At 52.7% G+C, this 22,361-nt stretch overlaps 1 protein-coding gene across 11 annotated transcripts in view; it reads left to right on the top strand.

The window, feature by feature from the left end:
• MAP4 (microtubule associated protein 4) overlaps positions 1-22,361 on the top strand; it is a 90,155-nt gene that overhangs the window by 65,995 nt on the left and 1,799 nt on the right. For 3 of the 11 annotated variants that reach the window (XM_072330429.1, XM_072330430.1, XM_072330432.1), the window contains 9 exons: positions 5,961-6,061; positions 6,876-7,088; positions 8,699-8,876; positions 11,962-12,021; positions 12,163-12,485; positions 14,857-14,985; positions 16,312-16,404; positions 18,960-19,041; positions 20,358-20,470. In XM_072330429.1, coding sequence (XP_072186530.1) covers positions 5,961-6,061; positions 6,876-7,088; positions 8,699-8,876; positions 11,962-12,021; positions 12,163-12,485; positions 14,857-14,985; positions 16,312-16,404; positions 18,960-19,041; positions 20,358-20,470 — 1,292 coding nt within the window. Of the gene's footprint in view, positions 1-5,960; positions 6,062-6,875; positions 7,089-8,698; positions 8,877-11,961; positions 12,022-12,162; positions 12,486-14,856; positions 14,986-16,311; positions 16,405-18,959; positions 19,042-20,357; positions 20,471-21,985; positions 22,164-22,361 lie in introns of all 11 variants that reach the window. The other 8 variants (XM_072330433.1, XM_072330434.1, XM_072330436.1 and 5 more) reach the window with 8 other exon arrangements.

The following is a 22,361-nucleotide window of genomic DNA, read 5'->3' as shown; positions in this document are numbered from 1 at the left end:
GCTTTCCCCATTGCTGGGTGGCTGTAGCAGCTTCGTGGCGGTGGTTGTATGAATGAGATCAGTCTTCCCAAACGTACAGTTGGGGAGAATTGTGGTTAATCTTTGCTCTCCAGCCTGGAACTTCATCCCTGTCCTTTGGATGATCGCAACTTGAGGTTGTGATGCCTGCTGGCAGCCCAGGTCAGTGGGCTCTGGCATGCTTTGTGGGGATGGTGCTGGGCTGCCCCCGTCCCATGGCACACAGAGCAGGGCAGGTGCTGTGCCGTGAGTTTGGCCGTGGCTCATGGCGTGCTGCTGACACCCAATGGCTGCTTGGTCAGCCCAGGAGCGTGGCAGCACCCAAGTTGCTCTGGTCTTCTTTCCAGCTCTCAGTAATCATACAGTTGTATTCTGTCTCTAATGCACTTTACTGGTCTCTCATTTCCTGACCTGGTGCCTGATTTGGTAACCTGCACCCAGCAGTTGGAACTGGATGATCTTTGAGGTCCCTTCCAACCCAGCCATTCTATGATCCTGGTTCTGTGATTTCCTCGAGGTGTTTCAGTTCCCAGGGCTCGTTCCAGACCCCACACAGCACAGCTCTGACAGCACAGACCTCCCAGCCCTGACACACCACCACCGCTCCCATCTCTCAGTGTTACCCTCCTTACAGTCTACTTGGTGTGCAGATTTCCAGTCGTCCTGGCAGCCGCGTGATGAAGCAGCATCACTTCTGGATGTGGTGGGTGCAGACATCCATCCTCAAGGGGTTCATGGAGGTGTCACAGCCCCACAGCAGGTCCCACCGTTGGCAGAGGGGCCGGTTTGGGGCATAAGAGGATCTGTGCTTCTGGGCAGCTCAGCCACGAGTATCAGTGATGTTGGGGTAAAGGGGGGAGCAGGAAAAATGCTGTATTTGTGCCGTGCACCTTTCACTTCAGGGAATCCCTGTGCTGTTGGGGTCTGCTGATGCTGAGGGTTGTTGGCAGTGACAGTCCGTGTTGTTGGTGAGGTATCATAGAGCCCTTTGAGATGGAAGGGACCTCCAGAGGTCCTCTGGTCCTGCTTTGGACGCAGGGGTGTGTGCTGTGGCTGGGCTGCCCGTCCCATAGGCCATTTCAGAACAGATGTACAGGATGTTTTAGGCAGAGAGACAGAAGAAATGCTTTTGAGTGGATTGACGTGTTTTCCCCCAGGGGGCTGAGCTTCAGCAATGTAAAGGTCAGTGAAAGATGGGGCCGTTCAGGGCCTTCTGCTCGGCTTGCCTTTGGTAGATGACCTCTTCGTATCGCCAAGATGTAAACATCCCACTTGGAAGTTCTTTCCTCTCGTGGTCTGTGTTATAAAAGCTGATGTACGGTCCTCGGGGCGCAGGTCTGAGTCTGAGCTGGTGCTGGCAGAGCTGCTGGGCTCTCCTGGGCAAGGCATTGAGAGTGACTGCCTTATTCTCTGCCCAAAGAGGAGCAGCGAAGGATCGGACAGGTCAGGTTTGCTTTGTGCAGCACCTTGCTAAGAAACCCGCTCTGGATTTATTCTCTGCTGGAAGAAAATGTGGTTGGGTTTGATGACCTTCATGGGCTTTTCCAGTCTTAATGATTCTGCGCACTGGAACAGGCTGCCCAAGGAGGCTGTGGATGCCCCATCCCTGCAGGCATTCAAGGCCAGGCTGGATGTGGCTCTGGGCAGCCTGGGCTGCTGGTTGGTGACCTGCACACAGCAGGGGGTTGGAGCTGGATGAGCACTGTGGGCCTTTGCAACCCAGGCCAGTCTGTGATCCTGTGATTGTTAATGACTCTATGAAAATGTAGCAATAGAAGCAATAGACTGGATTGTTTTGCTTTGTATATCTACAGTTTAGAAAGAATTGTTGGAATGCAAAAGAAAACAGAGCAAAATTCCTTGGGTGTGTATGAGATGCTCCAAACTCTGCTGAGCTTTTGCTCCCCCTCCTCTGGCACAGAGTGCATCAGTGGCTGCAGGTTGGGCTGGTAGAGCTGAGCATCCCTCCATGCTCTCCTCCCTTATCACATCAGTATTGGCCACAGACCCGGCCACAGCACGAGGCTGCATTGTTTCCTGTGCTGAACAATAGATCTGATTCATGTGCGTGTGCTGCAGAAGCAGCCAGTGTGTGATTTCTTTTGCACATACCAAAAATGTCAGCTCCGATGGCACCCCATACAAAAGCGATGCCATTTCCCCACTGCTTTTTTCCTGCTTTCTTTGAATTTCCTCCAATTTCAGAGACTTTTTGCTCTGCAATATCCACAATCCCAGGCACTGCTGCACCAGGCTCAGCGCTGACTGCTGCTCCCAGTGCTCAGCTTGGTGTGTGTGTGCATCATTGAACTCATCCTGGCTTCGTGAGCCTCATTCCTCCATCAGCCCGTGAGCAGCAGGACGCTGTTCTTGTGCTCTGAGAGCCATCTGAGCCGACTGTCCCTGCTGGGTGAGACTCTGGTTGCCATCACCCCACATTTAAACAGATTAGAGTTAATTATGGGATTAGGAAATATCAGCCCCACTGCCTTGCAGCGAAGTAATGATGTTTGCTCAGGGGATGTTGGTGGCTGCTTTGCTGACATCGTTCCTTGCTGGATGAAATCATGCTTTGAATGAGAAAGAGGGGAAGCGAAGGACTGTGGGATGGAAGGGGAAGTCAAGAGACAAGTCATGAACGGAGCCTGATACGGGGTCCCGTAAAGTCCTGGTTTGGCATTCAGCCTTAAGCACAGAACAGTGTTGATACCCATGGTCAGGAGATGGGCTCTGAGCACTGATGGAGCTGTGTGTGTCCCTGTGCACTGCGGGGAGTGGGACCAGATGGCCTTTAAGGGCCTCTTCCAACTCAAACAGGTGCAGGATGAGCAGAATAGCAGGACAAGGGAAATGGGTTGGAGCTGAAGGAGGGCGGATTGAGGGTGGATGTCAGGGGGAAGTTCTGTACTGTGAGAGTGGGGAGGTGCTGGAACAGCTGCCCAGAGAGGCTGTGGATGCCCCGTCCATCCCTGGAGGTGTTGAAGGCCAGGTTGGATGGGGCCCTGGGCAGCCTGGGCTGCTGTTCAATGGGGAGGTTGGTGGCCCTGCCTGTGGTGGGGGGTTGGAGATTCATGATCCTTGGGGTCCCTTCCAGCCCAGGCCCTTCTGTGATTCTGTGGTTCATTGAACCAGGGTGTTGTGCTGGTTCCAGTGCTCAGATGAGTTCATTAGAACCATTTCCACGGAGGCACGGGCTCAGCTCTGGAAGTGCCTTGAAGTGGGGGGAGAACAGAGCAGCAGCAGGGCAGTACAGGAGCTGAGAATGTGCTCTATCCAATAGAGTCATTGTGCTCTTTGTATCTGTTGTAGTTTCCATGGAAATAAATGAGGCATTACTTTTGGGGTTACACATATCGGTTGCTCTAACTAAACCTGGCTGCAGGCTGTGCCATGCAGGTAGATATGGCCGGTAGCTGGTTTGCAGAAGAGCAGGTTGTGATGTAGGGCTTCCTGCTCAGCTCTTCTGCATGGGTGTCAAGTGGGAGATGCTCTTCCACGTGGAGATGCTTTGGTTGGCCTCCTCTGGGGAGGAAGGAAGCAGAGGGCTGTATTTTGAGTTGCATTTCTGCTTAAACGATGAGTTGTTACTGCTCAAATGATGAGTTGTGAGTAGGATGGGTGAGGAGGGAAGCTCGTGCCTACGTGATATTTTGGGCAAAACCCGCGTCGAGCGAGGACTGCTTTTGTTTTTGAGGTTGTTTACGTTGAAGAGAGAGAGTAAAGATGGCCGCTGCCTTATTGCTTAATCTATTTCTCTTAATGGATTTGCTGTTGATGACTCTAATCCGTATGAGAATTCCAGGGCTGTTGCAGTGAATGATGCTTAGCTCAGCTTAGCCCGCTGATATCCCTCGCTGGGGATTGGGGTTGAGCGCCTGGCCTCGCTCACAGCTGCGTGGGGATGTGGCTGCAGATCCATCCCAGAGCTGGCCCAGGCCAAGGGGAGGGTGCAGACCCCATAAAGTGGGGCAGGTGGGACAGGAGTGGGCTGCTGTGGTCTGTGGTCACCACTGAAAGGCTCTTTCTTCTTTTTGCCCATCCCTGGATGGAGCCCTGGGCACCTGAACTGTGTCTGGGTTAGGGGCTGGCAGCCCGTGGCAGGGCTTGGAGCTGGATGGTCTTGGAGGTCCCTTCCAACTCAGACATGCTGTGACTCTGACTAACCAACAAACAGGGAAGAAAGGAAATCAAGCCCTGGCAGAGCTGATCTTCTCAGTGCATGGTGATGTGGTCACCGCTCTCACCTTCCCTTTCACTTCGGAGCTTTTGCTCACCATGGTAGCAGGAAATAGAAGTGGTTGCTTGTGGCCGTCAAAGATGAGCTTAAGGTGCTTCGTGGTGGGGTCTCTGTTCCTTTTGACTTGGAGAATGAATTTTTGGGAGTACTTCTCTTGCATGAATTGCTGCGTGGTTCTTGGGAAACAGCCAGCCAGGGGTTTTGTTCTGCATGAGTTCCATGAGAAAAGGGCAGTGTGGATGAAATGTAAGAATTCTGACAGGAGAAGAGAACCAAGTGGGCAAAAAAACTCCGTCCCTTTGTATGTAGGTCAAATATTGGAGGAGCGGCCCCATGGTGTGGGAATCTGGGTGGTACTCAGAGGGTGCCATAGCAAAGCCTTGAGCAAAACCCAAGCTCATTGACTTTCCCCACTGATGTATCATAGAATCACAGCATGGCCTGGCTTGCACAGGCCCACAATGCTCATCTAATTCCAACCCCCTGCTGTGTGCAGGGTCACCAACCAGCAGCCCAGGCTGCCCAGAGCCACATCCAGCCTGGCCTTGAATGCCTGCAGGGATGGGGCATCCACAGCCTCCTTGGGCAACCTGTGTCCACCGGCGCTCCCAGGAGGTCCCGTGTGCTGTGTCTCTCTGAGCCCATGTCCTTGGAGAACTCCTGAGGTTTGCTGCCATGCAGGGGGAGCTGAAGGGCTCTTCAGTAACTCTTGCAGACTAATGAACGCGTCTGATTAAGGTCTGGCAGCTTTTCCCAATATTCCCCGCAGTGAGCACCAGTTCCCAGGCGGTTCAGTGCTCCGGATGGCAGAGAGCACCCTCCTCATTAAAGGGTGGGCGGCAGCGGGCAGGCTGGTGATCATATTGGGCTGGTAATTACATGGAGGCAGCGCAGGATGGTTCCTCTGCCATCCCCGGGGCTGTGTGCGGGTGGGACCCATTATTGGGTGGGACCCCCTTATTGGGGCTGTAACGAGCGGAGCCCTCAACCATCCAGGTTCCTTCCTGCTGGTGTTACTGTGGGTAAAATGGGAGAAGTGGGGGTTATTGAAATTTGGTGTGGGAGAAGAAGTAGAAGAGAGCCGGCATTGATCAGCTGCAATGCAGGGCTTCATGGCACCGCTGAGCCGTCTCTGAGCAAGAAAACAGGAAGAGAATCATCAATTTTCCAGAGGCGCAGAAAACAAGGTCCCACTGTTGGGGTTGTTGTGCTGCTGTCCATTGGCTGCAGACAATCCCTGGCCTTGTTGTGGGAAGCGGCGTCCGGCACTGATGGGCTCCGTCTGAGCTGCAGGTGATGGGGGGGATGAGCGACACAAGGCTCAGTGCTCTGTGCTGGGAGACGGGCTGGGAGATGGCAGAGCTTCGTCCCAGAATGTGATAGCATTGGAGGATGGGGAGGTTTGCTGGTTTTACTTAGCGCAGAGGTTGCCTTGGGCGGCTGGATTTCCTTCATGAGCCGAGCAATTGGGTGCTGATGGCATCTGGACGAGTGTCTGATGGCCCCATCCTGTAATAGGGAGGATGTTCTTCCTCTGGGTGTTCTGGTTTGGGGGAAATATTCCCCAAAATAGCCCATAACCGTTCCTGTTCTGTCTTCTCTTCTTACAGTATTGAATAATAGGGAACAAGGCTTCAAACAAAGCACCCAGCAGACCGAACCAACAAAAAAGGCTCAAACTGAAGTCTCTGTTCTTTTTTGCCAGCAAAACCAGAGGAACCCAAAGCAGCCGATGCCGTGACAGGGAACGACATCACAGCACCCCCCAACAAGGAGCTGCCCCCAAGCCCCGAGAAGAAGACAAAGGTAGGGCTCCTTCACCCCCACCCTCTTTGCTTCCACGCCGTCCCTTTGCTGGCCTCGCTGCTTCTTAAGCCACGAGTTCTGTTTTCTGAGCCGCCATTAGGGATCCATTTTATCGGAGCAAACGCCCTCAGCTCTGCAGTTGCAAACCTGTAGCAAAGTTGGCTGAAAAAGGGTGTAATGATTTGGGGTGAGCTTTAATTTCAGAGGTTTCTCTGGTTGGCACCTGCGATGCAGAAGTGGTGAAGGTACTTGGTAACAGCCGTGCTGCTCTGATGCTCTCCTGGTTGTTGATGACATTACATTTACGGTGTAACTTCATTACAGTTGGCATGGGGAGGTCCTGCTCAGGGCCCTGTTCTCCCTCGCCTTCGAACTGCTTTGAAGCATGGCAGAGCTCTGCCTCCAGCAGCCTGCAGCCCTTGGCACAGCCCACATTGCTGCTGATAGCACAGGGCGGGGAGCACGGGGCGCTGGAGCTGATGGGCTCAGCTCTGCCGTTTGCCATCCGCCGTGTGCACGTAATTTGGAGAGCAGCATCCTGCTTCCTGCACGCAGCACTGGATGCCAAGAGCAGCCATCACCAATCCCAGCTTTAGCAGCGCTTCCTTCTGTTGCTTCGGATGTTGCTGCTGCGTTGTCATCTCCGTTAGGCTCAGAAAATAGAAAGCTAATTCTTTTTTCTTTCCTTTTAATTGCCGTTTTCTTACGTTCTTGCAGCTTGATGTTTCAGTTTACCGTGCGCTCTTTATTTTTGTCGTGTTTTCTTTTTTGTTTTCTTTCAATCCCGGATTTTGCTTTTTGAAAACCCATAAAGCCTGCAGCATCCACACCATCAGCAAAGCCCGCGGCAACGAAAGCCAGGCCTGCGGCCGCCACCAGCCCCAAGAGGCCGGCCTCTGCCGCTCCTGGCCCCCACAAAAAGCCCACCAGCCCCACGGCGGGCCCTCCTGCCTCCACCACTCCCAAGCGCCCGGCCAGCAGCGCCACGCGGCCCTCCACCCTCACTCCAAAAGAGATTAAGCCAAAGGTGAGTACTGGCGTGCTGCTGTGGGGAGCTCTGAGAGCTTCACGTGTCCACAGTTCTGCCCAGAAGTCAAAACTAGTGCTGATCGTGGAAGGATAAGGCAGCAAATTTGCTTTACTGTGTTAGGAGGCTTGCAGTTGTTGGGCAGTGAGGAACTGACGCTGCCCAAACCTTTGGGTGCCCGTCCCTGGAGCCAGCCCAGGGCAGAGGGTGGTGCTGGAACAGGATCCTTCCAACCCCGCCATTCTGGGATTCATTGGCTCTTTGGTCTTAAAGAACCCTTCCAACTTAACCCAACCATCCTATGGCTCTGTGGTCTTTAAGGTCCCTTCCAATGCAACCCATCCTATGGCTCTATGATCTTTAAGGACCCTTCCAACCCAACCAGTCCATGGTTCTGTGATCTTTAAGGATCTTTATAACCCATCCTATGGCTCTATGATCTTTAAGGACCCTTCCAACCCAACCATTCCATGGTTCTGTGATCTTTAAGGATCTTTCTAACCCAACCTATGGCTCTATGGTCTTTAAGGTCCCTTCCAACCCAGCCATTCTGGGATTCTTCGGCTCTGTGATCTTATAGGACCCTTCCAGCCTAATCCAACCATCCTGTGGTTCTGTGATCTTTAAGTTCCCTTCCAACCCAATCCATCCTGTGGCTCTACCATTACTGGCATCAGCTTCCATTAACCCACATAGAGCATCAGGTCTCAGGCATTTAGTTCTCACTTAGGTGAACATGAAACTTGACTGTATTCCCATGATTTTCCTTGTGAACTGTCACAAAGCACGCAATATATTTCTCTGTTTCTCTATTTCTTATCATTTTGACATAGAGATACACTGCAAACTCAAGATAACTGTTAAATCCAGGCAGAAGCATGAGAAAACTGAGCGGAGAGCTTCAGTATTAATACTGAAGGGGGAAAAACAGTTTGAACACTTCAGTATCTCTCACTGATTGTTTCTGTACGAAGGGCTGGAAACTGGATGATCTTTAAGGTCCCTTCCAGCCTGTATCCTTCCAAGATTCTATAGTTAATATAAAACTACGTAAAGACAACTGGTACATTTATGGGCTTAGCAAACATTGTAGGTTCGTAATTCTCCTCTAGGAGATCACCTGTGCTCAGTTCTTAAAGTGTTTCATCAGGAAGCTCAAGTAAGGCATCCACGCACAGTGTTAGCATCAGGGAATGTCCCTTGGATCTTCCCTACACTGACTTCTGTGGCCTTTCTGCATGCTGCAGACCTGGAGCTTACAGGCATGGAAATGTAGGGCATCCCTCCCCAGCCCTTCGTATTCAAACCATGTTGGAATGGAATCAGCTTTTGCCTGAAATCCTGTTGATATTAAGGTGAATTTTTAGATCTACTGAATTTTCTGCTCTCACTGAACTTGACAAATGAAACTTTTCGCCTCTTCTCTACTCAGTACATGTTTGAACAGGGTCCTATCTGTGTCTTACTGGTGTTCAAGGATTTACCTTCTAGACTTAAGAATACCTTCTACATGAGAAAAATAAACCAGTTTAGTTCACGCCTTTTGTTGGCAAACACTTTGAAGAGGCTGTCAGTGGGTTGCGGCTGTAACAGAACCTGTCCATTTCCAGGTCACAGATGCAAAGACCCCGGATAAGAGAACCTCACTCTCAAAGCCTCCATCATCTGCTGCTCCTCGTGCTGCTGCCAGGAGCACCACCACCACTCCTCGGACAACGGCCACCTCCCCTGTGACTGCAGCTGCTGGGGCGAAGAGCACCACTGCCTCCCCACCCAAGAGGCCGACATGTAAGCATGCCCTCCTTTGTTCCCAGCGGGTCTCTTTCTATCCAGCTGCTGGTTTTCTGTCGAGTAGCAGCAGTGGTTTGTGCAGAGGGATGTGTCGATCATGTGGCAGACTGCGGCTTTTTGCTGTGTTCAGTAGCCGTGTTGTCATCACCCTGTGACTCCCAGTTGATTGGAATCAGTCTCTTAATAAGCAAGTAAGGTTGATTCGGGGTTAATGCAACTACTGAGTGTGTTTGATTTAAAAGGAAGGACTCAGCTGCTGTCTGCAGTCTGTCTCCAGTTGGAGTCTGGTGGCTTTTCCACTTGACCAAGGGTTGGAGAGCTTGGAAATCACATCAGCTTCACCCGAAACCTGTGTCCATCCAGGGCACTGCTGCCACGAGGGAGCTTCCCGTGAGCTTAACACAGCCAACGCAGCAGCACATTGACCTCCTGAAAGCATTCTTTTCACCTGTCTTAATAGTTGAAGAGATTTAACTTTGGATGAAAACGTGTTGAAATGTTCTCATGTGGTTGGACCTCCTCATCACTGACCAGAATGCCATGGTAGTATAGAATGGCTTGGGTTCCAACCCTCAAACTTATCAATGGACCTGTAAGAACCAGTGCACATTACAGGCTTTGCTCTGTGAGTCCCAGAGCACGGATTCATAACCCGTATTTCCTGAGAGAGAAATGGTGTTGTAACTGTGCAGAAAGATGTTACGCTGGATGTACATCCCACGCTTCTTTTGCTCGGGGGGAAAATGAGATGAATCCTGTGCAGAGGAAGCGTTGCACTTTGCAGGAGCTGCATATCTGAACTGCTGTGGACGTTCTGTTAGGATTCGTTTTGTTTGCTCTGTTATGCAAACTGCAGCACGGAATGCTTGACACGTTTTAATGAGTTCAGCTGAGTTAATTCCTCCTTCCAAAACCGAGACGCAGACAAAGGAGAAGTGTCATCTGATGGCATCTGAAAGGAGATGGAGTCACTGGTGCAGAGACGGAGGGAGGTTGTTCCAAGATGTGCAGAGGAAGGGACCCCTGTGCTATTGAGGGTGTGGGACACGGCCGGTATATAGAGGGGAAATTGGGGCAGTGATGGAGACTTGAGGGCAGCTGGAGGAGCTCCACCAGGAACCTGTCCTGGGTCTGGCAATGCAGAAGGGAGGCAGGGTTGGTGGAAGAGCCCCATCCCTGGAGGTGCTCGAGGCCAGCTTACGGGGCACCCTGGGCACCTCCTCTGCTGTTTGGTTTGGGCTTGGCAGCCCTGCCTGCAGCACTGGATTTGAAGAAGGCGGTCTTTGAGGTCCCTTCCAACCCAGCCACTCTGCGACCCTATGAAGGAAGGGAGGCTTCTTTTGAAAGGGGACAAACTGATGGTGCAGTGAAGGGTGAATGGTGCTGCAAAGACACGAACCGCTGCAGGTCAGGCAGAGCAGATGCAGCTGCAAGAGGATGCTCTGATGGAGAGGGTGGAAAGCTGGGTCTCATCACAGCGTAACGTTAATCCAGATAATAACTTTCTGGCTGAAGATGGCGTTTCAGAAGGACATCTGCTCTTGATTTTCACCTTTTAAAATACAGACCCTGCCACTTCCCTGTGGCTTGCCCAAATGTTTTATCATTCTCGCTGTATGAAGGTGTGGATGGTGGCTTCTTTGGAAGTTGCGTGGTATCACTTCTTTGGTCTCTCTCCCTACCAGAGAAGAGCTGTGAGTTCTGTTCAGTGCTTGGCTGATTTGTTTATCTCTATTTAGGTTTTCCCTCAGTGTGAAAATGATTTCTGTTTGTGTAGAACCACCTCTCTGTCTTTCCAAGGTCCTCGCCCACCATTACAGACCATTTTCCTTGTAGCTTTACCAGGTCTTCAGCATCACACGCTGCTGATGTGAGCGAGGTTCCAGCTCCCGGTCCCTGCTGCCACGAGCAGAAACAATCACAGCTCTTTATGTGTCAGTGTTTGCTCCTCACACCCTCATTCCAAACACTGCCCTGCCCTGCTGCCACCTCTCCCAGTCCTGGGGTCTCAAGGAGGGAGATCCATTTGGTTCGAGAGGGCCTTGTTACATGGTTGGCTTTAATTATCTATCTGTCCTTAAGGCCTTATTAAATTATTCCGGTGCGTTTCATCTCATTAGCTTGTGTCTTATCTGTGGTGTTTAATTGAGTGCTTTTAGCAAAGTCTGGATGGAGTGATCCAGGCTGACCTGACCTATCATTATCTGACCCCTTTTTCTGTGCTGATGTGCCATGAAATCCCCCCGCAGTCCCTGGAGAGTACCAAAAAACTGTTATAGGAAATGAAGCATTCTCGTTATCAGCTCGTTCAAATAAGGATCTGTTGGTGTATTTCAGTTCATGGTTTTTTACCTTGACGGATTTTGTGTTTGGTTTTGTTCTGCTTTGAGATAAGATGCATTCCTGGTTTAGTGGCCTCTGCCTGGGTGGGATCTAATCAGGTCAGCATCGCTGGGCTTTGCCCAAAGGCTCATTGTCACTTTAATGATTGATTTTGTATTTATACGGTTATAACAGGCACCAAAATGTGCAGTAACCTCTGTGCAAGGAAATTGGCATTGGTTAATGAGTGACTCCAAGGTTATGGGTGGACAAATATGAGTTTGTTTTTACTGTTAGTTAAAGAAAGACTTTTGAAAGCAGTGAAACTGGGGCAGATGAACGTAATGTTGGAGTCAGTGCCATCAGATTCTGGAAGTTATTTTAAGAACAAAGCAGTCTGTGGTGACCTCTGGGGGAGGCTGTGCTGCTCACCCGAACTCATTGACTTTTCCCACTGACGTATCATAGGATCACAGCATGGCCTGGGTTGCACAGGCCCACAGTGCTCATCCAGCTCCAACCCCCTGCTGTGTGCAGGGTCAGCAACCAGCAGCCCAGGCTGCCCAGAGCCACATCCAGCCTGGCCTTGAATGCCTGCAGGGATGGGGCATCCACAGCCTCCTTGGGAAACCTGTTCAGTGCGTCACCACCCTCTGGGGGAAAAACTTCCTCCTCAGATCCAACCTAAACCTCCCTGTCTCAGTTTAACACCATTCCCCCGTGTCCTATCAGTGCTAACCACACATTCTGCATTGGGCAGCCATCAAGACCGATACAAAGCCTGCAGATGCCAAGAAGACCACTGCAAAGTCACCATCAGGTAATTCTGCTGTTTCCATCTACTCAAATCCTCTTTGTTTGTGCCGCTGTGCACCTTCATGGCCCTGGGGCACTTTGTGGCTGTGCCACCTGACCTCCCTCCTTTCCCCCCATCTCTCCAATGTCCCTGTGCTCATTGCAGCAGACCTGGCCCGCCCTAAGAGCGCTGCTGGAAGCACTGTGAAGAGCAGTGCCACCACTCCCACCACCACCACCACCAGCACCACAGCCGTGCCCGGCGCAGCCGCCAGCCGCCCCAAGCCCAAACCTGCAGCAGCCAAACCAACCACCACCTCCAGCACCGCCGTGGATGCAAAGAAACCACCTGCAAAGGCTGCAACCAAACCCAGCGCTGCCCCCAAACCGCTGCGCCCGACCAGCAGTGCTGCTGCTCCCGACCTGAAAAACGTACGTTCCAAAATCGGCTCCACGGATAACATCAAGCATCAGCCTGGTGGAGGAAAGGTACGTTTCTTCCGACTTGGTAACAGTGTTCTCTCCAACTGTAGCTCTGAAGCATTGTGGGTGCTCATTGCTGGTGTTGGTGGCTGTATCCTCGCTGCTCTTCTCATGTTTATGCCCTGCAGAGCTCCTCTTTGGGTTCTTGGTTTGTGCACAAGGCACTAACAAAGCAGTGAGCGTGGTGTACAGAAGGAATCCACCAGAACAGCCTTCCTGGCGCATGTACAGGAATTCACAGTGTCGTGGTTCTGCGTTTGCTGTACATCCTGACATAGAAAGTAATTGGTTTGGGGAGCTCCAACCTTGTCTGTGTTGCAACATGTTGCCTTTGAAAGGAGGGTTTGAGTCTGCTGGATGGTGCAGAGGTGAGGTAATGCACTGTGACACAGGAAATCTGGATTCAGGAGCACGTCCCACAGAGCCTTTCCCAGGTGTAGGAACAGGGACTGTGGTCAATGTGTCAGACCTAAAGCTGAAGTTAATCTACATCTATTGCTCTTACATAGAACCATAGAATCACTATGGTTGGAAAAGACCTCTGTAGACAAGTCCAACCATCAACCCATGCCCGCTAAGCCATGTCCCTAAAGGAAGGGACTTCAGGACATCTGTACCCATACCAACTTGAGGATCATGCTGTGAGCTCTGTTGGCAGAGCTTTTGGGGTCTCACCGACATGGTCGCTGGTTAAGGATGGGATGCAGGCTCTCCACATGCAGCTGCAGCCCACGGGGTCATAAAATCATAGAGTTGTTAAGGTTGGAAAAGACCACCAAGCCCAAGCATCAACCCATCCCTCCATGCCCAGTAGGCCGTGTCCCCAAGTGCCACTTCTGCCCTTTGGATGAATTATGGTGGCCACAATAAAAGAAGCGTTGGATGAGCTGTAGGGAGAAGTATGTGCGTAGGTAACACTTGAGGCTCTCCATCAGGAATGAGCTTAAATTGCATTTTCACTGTGTCTGCCACGGAAATGGTGCAGGCTGGGGATATGCCTGTAGCCCTCTTCTGAGGGCGTTAGTCATTCTGTGGATATGCATAATCATAAAGTCTTTATTGGATATTGTCTAGCAGGTGCACCCATCATTGCCCGACAGAATGAGTCAGCAGCTTGCCTATAGTCAGAGGGCTTCAGATGCCACAGAGTGGAACAAATTCACCCACTTAACTTTGCTGCAGCTCTGCTGGAATGAATAACCCAACCAACAGCTTCCATCTGATGCCAAGAGAGCGCAGTTGGTGCTGGGAGCCCAAATCTCCTCTTTGGTACATGGAAGTCAGGGTGTTCTTTTGTGGGCTTGTGTGTCACGAGGAGCATCAATGTGTGCATTGAATTGCTCTGCAGAGTTACAAGTATGTGAGCAAGTGTGTGAGCTGTGCTCTATCACAGTGTGGTCCCCTGAGCCTGGAGATGGGGACAGAAGTTTCTGGAGGTGACAGTAAGAAGAAGTGCAGAATGTTGAGGCAAACAGGATAGTGACCCTTCCCAGTACAACATACTGCAAACTGAAACCAAACTGATGTTCAGAAATGCTTCTGGTATCTGCTGAGAAAGGATATGTAAGGCTATTCTGTGATTTAAACCATGGTGGGGTTGGAGGGTTGCAGTGCTCTATGGCTTGCAGGGTTACTGCGTTGGTTCGAGGGGATGTGTTTTCACGTTCTGTTTGACTGCCCTTTATTTTGTTGTTGGTTTCATAGCGCTGGTAAATCTGGCTTTTGAGGAAAGCTGTCTTTTTGGTTGTCTTCATTATGCTGGATGCTTCCAGAGCATCAGAACGCCTCTGTGCTGAGTGCTGAGGCTTTGCTTCCTGCTGGGTCAGGGAATGCAGGATCCCTGCTGGCAAAGACAGGCTCTGCTCACCTGGACTCGGAGCAGCATAAGAGTGGATATTCTCAGGCAGTTGGTGAATTTTTCTATAATTGTATGTTTTCATTCAGTCTTCTGTTTAATGGGATTAGCTACATCCACCTGCATTGGGTTAACTGCAAAATTACATCAGCACTTCGTCCCCAAGCCTGAGTCCAGGCAGTGTGGGGGTGAGAAACCCGAGTGGGAGCACAGCTGTATGTGGGGTCAGAGTTCCAGGCAAAGCAGATGTGCCAGCAGCGTGTATCCCCCAGGTCTGCACGGTGCCACCATGGGAAGGAAGGAGGTGCTGCTGTGCTGCTGTGGGGTTGATCCGAGGTTGGGGTCGCTGATTGCAGTGTGTCCCCTTGGAGACCTGTCCGTGGTGCTGGGCCAGAGCTGTGGGGCTCGGAAGGTCTCTGGGGTTGGCAGCTGTGCTGTGCGTGTGGGGAGCTGGGATTCCCATGCTTTCCTGCCCATGACTTTGCTGTTGCTGGTTGAAACCATCCATTTGTCTCCATCTAGGGGAAGGTAGAGAAAAAGCCAGAATCAGCCGCTGCTGCCCGAAAGTCTGAGCCCAATGTGGTCCCTAAAATGGCTCCAACTAAAACAGCCGTAACAAAAGAGGGTGTCCCAAAACAGCCCAATGGGAAAGTGAGTTTCTTTCAGACTTTTCTCTATGGGAGATGAAGGACAACATTTCCATTTTGAGTCACTTTCCCTTCTCTTCAGCTCTCCTGCTTTCTCCTGTCAGTGTCACTGTCCCTTGCACAACACTTCTCCAGCTCCTTCCTGGGATGTTCTCAGTAAACACGTGGAGATCACGATGCTGATGATGTCTCAGTTTATTCTATGAGCATTTTCAGAGTAGGGTTCTCCATCTGCGCTTTTAGCTTTAATTTTGAGTCAGAAGACCCTTAGGACCACTTTTCCCTTAAGACCACTTTTCCTACACGGCACTCATTTGGAACCAGGGCGAGAGCTGCAGTTCAGTGCCATGCATTGCCGTGGATATTGCAGAGCGTTAAGGGCTCTTCCCTGCAATGTTTCCATCCACTGCCTAGTAACACAGCTTGGTATGTTGGGCAGCCACCACTGCCCCAGCTCAGATGGATTCAGGGAGAGCCTGTCATGAGCAGACAGGGTTTGTGCTCCATGGAAGGCAGTAAACCAACATGAACTCAACAACCAAAGTGCATTTTTCAGAAGGGGTTGCACTGAATCCAGTCTTTCTGAACGGGACAAGTTGCTGGTGGAAACCTGTTACAGTGAGAGCGTTCCGGTGCTTCCTTTTGTGCTTTGGGTTCATCACCTCTCTCCAGCAAGTGCTGTGGGGTTCAGCTTTTGCCACGGGGAGTGCTGCCCAGCGGCTCCCACTGAGCGCTCGCTGTCACTAACCCTGTGTACACGTGGATCTGTCACTCTAACTCAATTAACCCCTGGGAATCAGAGGCAGCCCGTGTAGCGCACTGCTTTGGGGTTTGGTAAAATTAAGTAATAAAAAGTCCTACTAGTTTAAAGGAGAAAGAGTGCATCTCTTTAATGACCGTAAGACTCATTGAATCAGTGGGTGGGAGGTTGGGCAGCCTTCAGTGGGATGTGGGGTCTCTCAGCCCAGGCTTTACTGCCCACAGCTGCTGGAGGACATTCCCAGCCCTGCAGACAGATGGGTGAGCGCAGCCCCACTCCGGCCCATGGACATGGCAGCCCATGGCTCTCCTGGGTGACCTTCGAGGCCACATCCACTCCACACCTCCCCGGGCAGTGCTACACTCTCACACTAACACTGTGTGTGCAGCTCTCGTTCCGTTCATGTGTTCACTTCTCTCTTGCTCTCCTCTCCGTTGCTTCCACCCCTGTTTCTGCAGTTGGTGTGAATTTAACACAGCTCCGTGTTTGTCGCCGTTCGGAGCATCCTCTCCAGCCACAACGCTAACCGGTCCTCTCCCTTGTGTTGTTTTCCATTCTGTAACATTCCAGGTCCAGATAGTCTCCAAAAAAGCGAACTACAGCCATGTTCAGTCCAAGTGTGGTTCCAAGGACAATATTAAGCATGTCCCTGGAGGTGGGAATGTAAGTATGGACTCTGGGCAAGCTGTCTTTCTACTAACTCCTGCTCGTGTACTGTGTTTTTATATGTCGGTCCCATCGATGCTCTGTTCCCGCAGAACAGTGTGGCAGAATTTCAGGGCATGTGCAAACAGTGTGGGCTGGAGACCCAGTTCCCCATCGGTGGGTTCCGTGGGCGGGTGCTGCTGTGCTGTAACTACTGCAGCTCCTGACCTATTTCTCGCCTCATTTACGCGATATTAATTGAGCGAATGGAGATGTGTGTTCTGCTGACCCCGGGAGCTCGTGCGCTGTGGATTCCCTCTGCAGTCAGTGGAGGCTCATCAGTCCCTGACCTGCTTCTGCTGTTTGATAGTAGATGGAATGAGGTGTGCTGAGTCAGCTTCGTTTCCCTCTGTGTCTCACAAGAAGAGAGACTTCAGCAGAGGAGAGAAAGACCGGGAGTCAGCCTTGGAGCAGCGAGTGGCTTCTGAATGTAGGGGCTGCTGTAAAGGCTGCTGGTATCTCTGGCAGCAGAGCTGAGCTCGGGGAGTGTGAGGCTCATCTCGTGGTGTCTGTGTACTTGGTTTGCTGGGCTGTATCCTGGATCACCAGGCAAAAGGAGACACGGTAACTACACAAGTGCTAAATTATAGAACCACAGAACAGACTGGGTTGCAAAGGCCCACAGTGCTCATCCAGCTCCAACCCCCTGCTGTGTGCAGGGTCACAACCAGCAGCCCAGGCTGCCCAGAGCCACATCCAGCCTGGCCTTGAATGCCTGCAGGGATGGCAGCCTGGCTGACACAGAGGTGCTGACCCCGCTGTCCTCGTGGTGGTTTGCAGAACCACAACAACTGGATGGTTCCAAAAATCACCCAAGCATTCCTCACGAAGGGCTCTGTCTGTTGGTGTGTGTGTGTGCTGGGCTGAGGAGCTGTGCCAGCACATCTCGTGCTGCCTGATGGCTGTGGAGCTCCAGATGTCTCTGTGTTGGCACTCAGTGCTGCAGTTCTGTTGGACACCGGGCTCAGCAGTGCCAGCCCTGAGCTTGGTGCTGAGGCTGCTGCTCTGTGGAGCCCAGTGTGTGTGGATGGGGCTGAGCACTGCTGCATCACCAGTTAGAATCATAGAGTGGCCTGGGTTGCACAGGCTCACAGTGCTCATCCAGCTCCAACCCCCTGCTGTGTGCAGGGTCACAACCAGCAGCCCAGGCTGCCCAGAGCCACATCCAGCCTGGCCTTGAATGCCTGCAGGGATTCTTTCCTATTTCCATCACATCTGATAGAAATGCAGCGACACAAGGATGGATTTCCTGGGCAGAGCCTTTCTTCTGCTTTAGTGCTTCCCCCTTCTTTTAAAGAAAGCAACAGGAAAGGCGCAGATTTTCCAGCATGCAGGTAGAGTGGGCATCGATGAAGATTTAATCAGGCAATTTGGAGTTTGCACATGGTTTCCCTACCCTTTGGCTTCAGCTCCATAGATGGATGAGGAGATGGTCAGAGATAGAAGATGTACCAAGAGATGAGGGTCACACTTCTACCAGCACCTCTGTGTGGGGCATTGGAGTCTAAACTGCACTTGGTAGTGGGGTCTGAGTGTTTGGCTCTGCAGGTGCCAGCCCTACTCGTCTCCCATTGCAAACTGAACACAGCGACTCATGTTAGAGTTGTTACACTTCCACTGAGGTGGAACTATTTGGGTCCCCAGGAGGCATCAGGTAATTGCATGGAATGAGAGACATGGGGGTTAACTTTGGAGCGGGGGGAGCTTTCACCCAGCTGGAGCTGCACAGAGGAGCTGTAAGGACTCGAGCTGGGCTCAGTGCATTGCGCTGAACCCATGGTCAGAGAGGGAATGTTTGTAGAGCAGAAGGACCCCAAACCAATGGCACCTCACCTGCACCGCTGTGCTGACATAGAGAAGATGCTTCTCCCCAAATTCAAACCTACGTCTGTAAGAGCTGTGTTGGAACATTTGTCTCGTTATTGGCTTTGAAGATGGTTTAATGAGCGTGAATGTGTCACAATCCGTATGGTTGCATCACCCTAGATGTTTTTTCCTGAGTGATGTTCTCTGCCAGTATCAGATCTCTGGTAGTGAGGTTAAGCAGTGATGGGAAGCAGCTCCCACGCAGTGCTTGTCTCTGAGGGCAGCTTGTTCTCACCAGTTGTTCCATCTGGGCACGATCATCGAACCATTGCAGTTGGAGAAGCTGAGATCCCTGAGCCCAACCTCCACTGAGTGGTAGTCTGGGGAACGTGGCAATGAGAGCAGCTCCTCACTGTGCCTCTGCCACGGATGTGCCGTGAACTCAAAGCACTGCTGGTTCTTGTCCATGCGTTAGCTTTGACCTGCCCTCAGTTTCTCTCTGCTCACATAAACTGCTCCGGGTTGGCGCAGGTCTACAGGTGATGCCAAAGCATTGGGCGTTCAGGAGCTGGAGGTTGGGGGTAGATGAATAACAGTGCAAAGGGGTGTGGGTGCAGGAGGTGTGACCTGATGGAGGGGTGGCACGTTGACCCCCAGGTGCCCAGGAGTGGTTCTTTGTGTTCAGTTCTTCCTTTTTGTCTCTGCAGGTGCAGATCCAGAACAAGAAAGTGGACCTCTCCAAAGTGTCCTCCAAGTGCGGCTCAAAAGCAAATATTAAGCATAAGCCAGGTGGGGATTTTACCATTTCCTTGTTGTTTGTCTGCCGGAGGTGAAGGTGTTTATGTGTTGCTCTGCAGTACTGAAGTAGTTCAGGGGCTCTGTTGCTTCCAGGCAGTATTTCCAGAAGGGCTGCCTGGGTTCGTAGTGGTTTCATGAGCAGAGGGATGTGGAGATGACTTAAACCTTGGAGGGAACCCACTGAAGTGCTTGGATAGGCACCGTGGCTGCCCTGGAAGCATGGAAGCTTCATTCACACTCACAGAGAGATCCAGGGCTGTGAGGAGCCGTGGGAGGATGAGTGCCCCCCATGCAGGAGGTAGAGCAGCTATAAGGCCAGTGTCAGCCTCCAGCTCAGCAGCAGCTCCGGAGTTATTTGGGCTCTTCGGTGCCATATTATGAGATGAGGGTGCAGGAACTGTTTGTTCCCCTCTGAGAGCACAGTGACAGCCTGCAGACTCCAGGCACCATGGCTGGCAGCACATTGTGCCTCCGTAGCATCCTGAAACGTGGCCAGCATCCTGCCTTGTGCTGCTATGGCTCTGTGCGGGGGCAGTCACTGCACGGGGGGACTCGTGGCAATGGAACATCCGTGTGTGAGGGATGAATCTCAGTGACCAGAGCTGGAAGCCATTATCACACACTCATCTCTGTGTGCTCCCAGGGTTTCCTGTCCCTCTGTGCCAACACGATGGGTTGAAAGCAGTTCAGCTGTACACACAGAGCTCCACAGTTCCACACATCACAGCTCTCCGCGTTGAGAACGTGGTGCCACCAATGTGACCTCTGTTTGTTCAGCCATCTCATGATGAGCTCTGTGCAACAATGCTGCCCTTGTCCTGGGGTGAGAGCAGAGCGATCCATCCAGAGCTCTGTGCTGGCAGAGGGTCTCACTGGTTTGGTTGGACCCGACCGGCTGGCTCCCATCGTTGGTCACACCAGGGTGGTGCCAATGGGGAACTGCAGCCATCCATCTTGGGCTGTGGTTGTTTCCCAACCCTCGGTGTCCCCCCATCTCCATGTGTGCCCACAGTGTCCCCTCCGCTTCCATCTCCTGCCATGGTGACACGTGGCTCTGTGTGCCCATCACAGCCCTGGGGTGGCAGTGGGAGCCCACAGGGAGAATATGGGAATCAATCTCAGGCGTATTTGCAGCCACTGGATTCTGTGGCATCGTTGCCCTTGTTTCTGTTGTGGGCACTTTTACAGTTGGACTTCACCTTTGCACGATGGGATGCTGGGGGTTCCTCTGGGTGTCGGGAGGGGACAGTTTGTGTAGAACCATTGAGAGCCCCCCATGAATTCACTCCTCCTCAATCTTGTCCCAGGGGGAGGAGATGTCAAAATCGAGAACCAGAAGCTGAACTTCAAGGAGAAGGCCCAGGCCAAAGTGGGTTCTCTGGACAACGTGGGGCATTTGCCAGCAGGAGGAACAGTGAAGGTGGGTACGGCGCGCTCTGGTTCCTCAGTGTAGGGCTGACTTTTGGTTCTTCTCCTGAGTCAAAGGGTGTCATGGTTTTGACTCAGGAAGGGGGGATTTGTGCAGCGATGCTGTGATTCATGGCTCATCCCCAGGAAAGCAGAACTCGAGCTGCCCCCATCCTGAGTTCTGCTAATTGTCATCTGTTACTTGGGGAGGGCCAAGCTGGGGGCTTCCGTGTCCCGGAGTGCTTAGAGTGGTGCTGGGGACTGCAGCCTCATACATCCCCTCGTGCTGCAGCTTCTTTGCCAAATGCTGCTTCTGAATGGCAGAGCTGGGACCTGGCTGTGCCCGCAGCAGGAGGGGGAAGCCCCAGGACCACTGAGCCCTGCGCTCATCCCAGCATTGCTCCATGGAGCACCTGTGGGAGGTGGAGAGCCCTCAGGTGCCGGGTTGGGCTGTGGGGGTGAGCGCTGTTCCTAGAGCTGATGCTGCCCTGGAGGGCAGGGAGCAGCGCTGCACTGAGCCCCATTAAAACATGGCAAGAGGTGACTGCTGGGACACGCCGGGACTCTCCCATCTCCAGTCCTTTGTGTAACCCTCGGACTGACACAGTGGGCTCAGCGAGAAGCTGAAAGCAGCTCTGGGAGAACAGCTGGGTTGGCTGGGACAGAAACCTCCCTGCAGCGCTGCACGACTGCTCCCCTTTGCTGGGGTCCCTACCCATACGCTGGTGCTGTTTGCTGGTCTGCAGTAGTCTCATTTCTCCCGGTCTCCATTGGAGGTGCCTGAGGCCATGGCTGGGCCGTGGGCAGCCTGAGTCCATGGGATGGGGCTGGGGGGTCCCTACCAACCTGTCCATGCTGTGATTCCATGGCTCTGTGATCTTTAAGGATCCTTCCAGCACAACCATCCCGTGGTTCTGTGATACTGAAGGTCATGGCCGTGCTTTGGTTAAGTGTGTACAGCAGCAGTGCTTGTCCCCCACGGAGGGGTCTCTGTAGGGCAAGGGCACAGGATAAGAGCAGGGCTGCTGCAGACTGGATGCCAGCAGAAGCTGATGACTGCAGGTGGGATTTGGGGCAGAGCAGGACAGGGAGCTTCTCTAAAGGCTGCCTTCCTGGACCCAGTGCTCGTAGTCCAGCATCAAAGCTTGGCCATCCGGGTTGGGGATCCACTGCGTATCCGTTAGGTCAGGAGAGCTGGTGGAAAGCCCAGCATTGCAGGCACCCGAGGTCAGGGGATCTGAGCACCCAGTGGGTGTCCCCGTGCACCGCAGGGGGTCGGGCCAGATGACCTCCAAGGTGCCTTCCAACCTAACCGTCCTCTGAGCCCATGGGAGGCGTTGGCTCCATGGAGCAGCGCTCATCCAACTCGGCTCTGGGCACGCAGCGCTCTGCCCTCCATCCCCAGCTCCAAGGGGGCCCTGAGCCCACAGGGGAGGGCGGAGGGGCTCAGACGTCACCCCTCCCCGGCGCCCCATCTCCTATTGACCGCTCCTGTCGTCCTCCCCACCCCGTTGTTGTCTCCTTGTAGGCTGAGGGCAGCGCGGAGCCAGGGCAGCTCCCGCCAGCCCCTCAGAACGGAGAGGTGCGAGCGGCGCAGGCAGGCAGCGCCCTGCAGGAGAATGGCGTAGGGCCGGCGGTGCCCACTGCCCTGAGCGGTGGTGACCAAAGGGAAATTCAGAGCTTCGAGACTCAGATACAAGAAACAAGTAAGTGCCCGCGCTTCTCTGCACGCTGCCGGGGGGAGGGCGAGCACCGGTCACACCCCGCTGTCCTCCCAGCGTGGAACTGTTTGTAGCGACGGCCGTAGGGCTTCTGCTGTTGTTTTAACTCGGAAAATTGCCTTTTATCTTCCAGGCATCTAACGATGACATTCTGCTATCGTCTCCCCGTCCCCCTCTCCCCCT

Source organism: Excalfactoria chinensis, chromosome 2 (genome assembly GCF_039878825.1).
Source record: "Excalfactoria chinensis isolate bCotChi1 chromosome 2, bCotChi1.hap2, whole genome shotgun sequence".
Classification (NCBI taxonomy): domain Eukaryota; kingdom Metazoa; phylum Chordata; class Aves; order Galliformes; family Phasianidae; genus Excalfactoria; species Excalfactoria chinensis.
The sequence above is the reverse complement of the archived record's forward strand: the minus strand, read 5'-3'. Positions and strand labels throughout refer to the sequence as shown.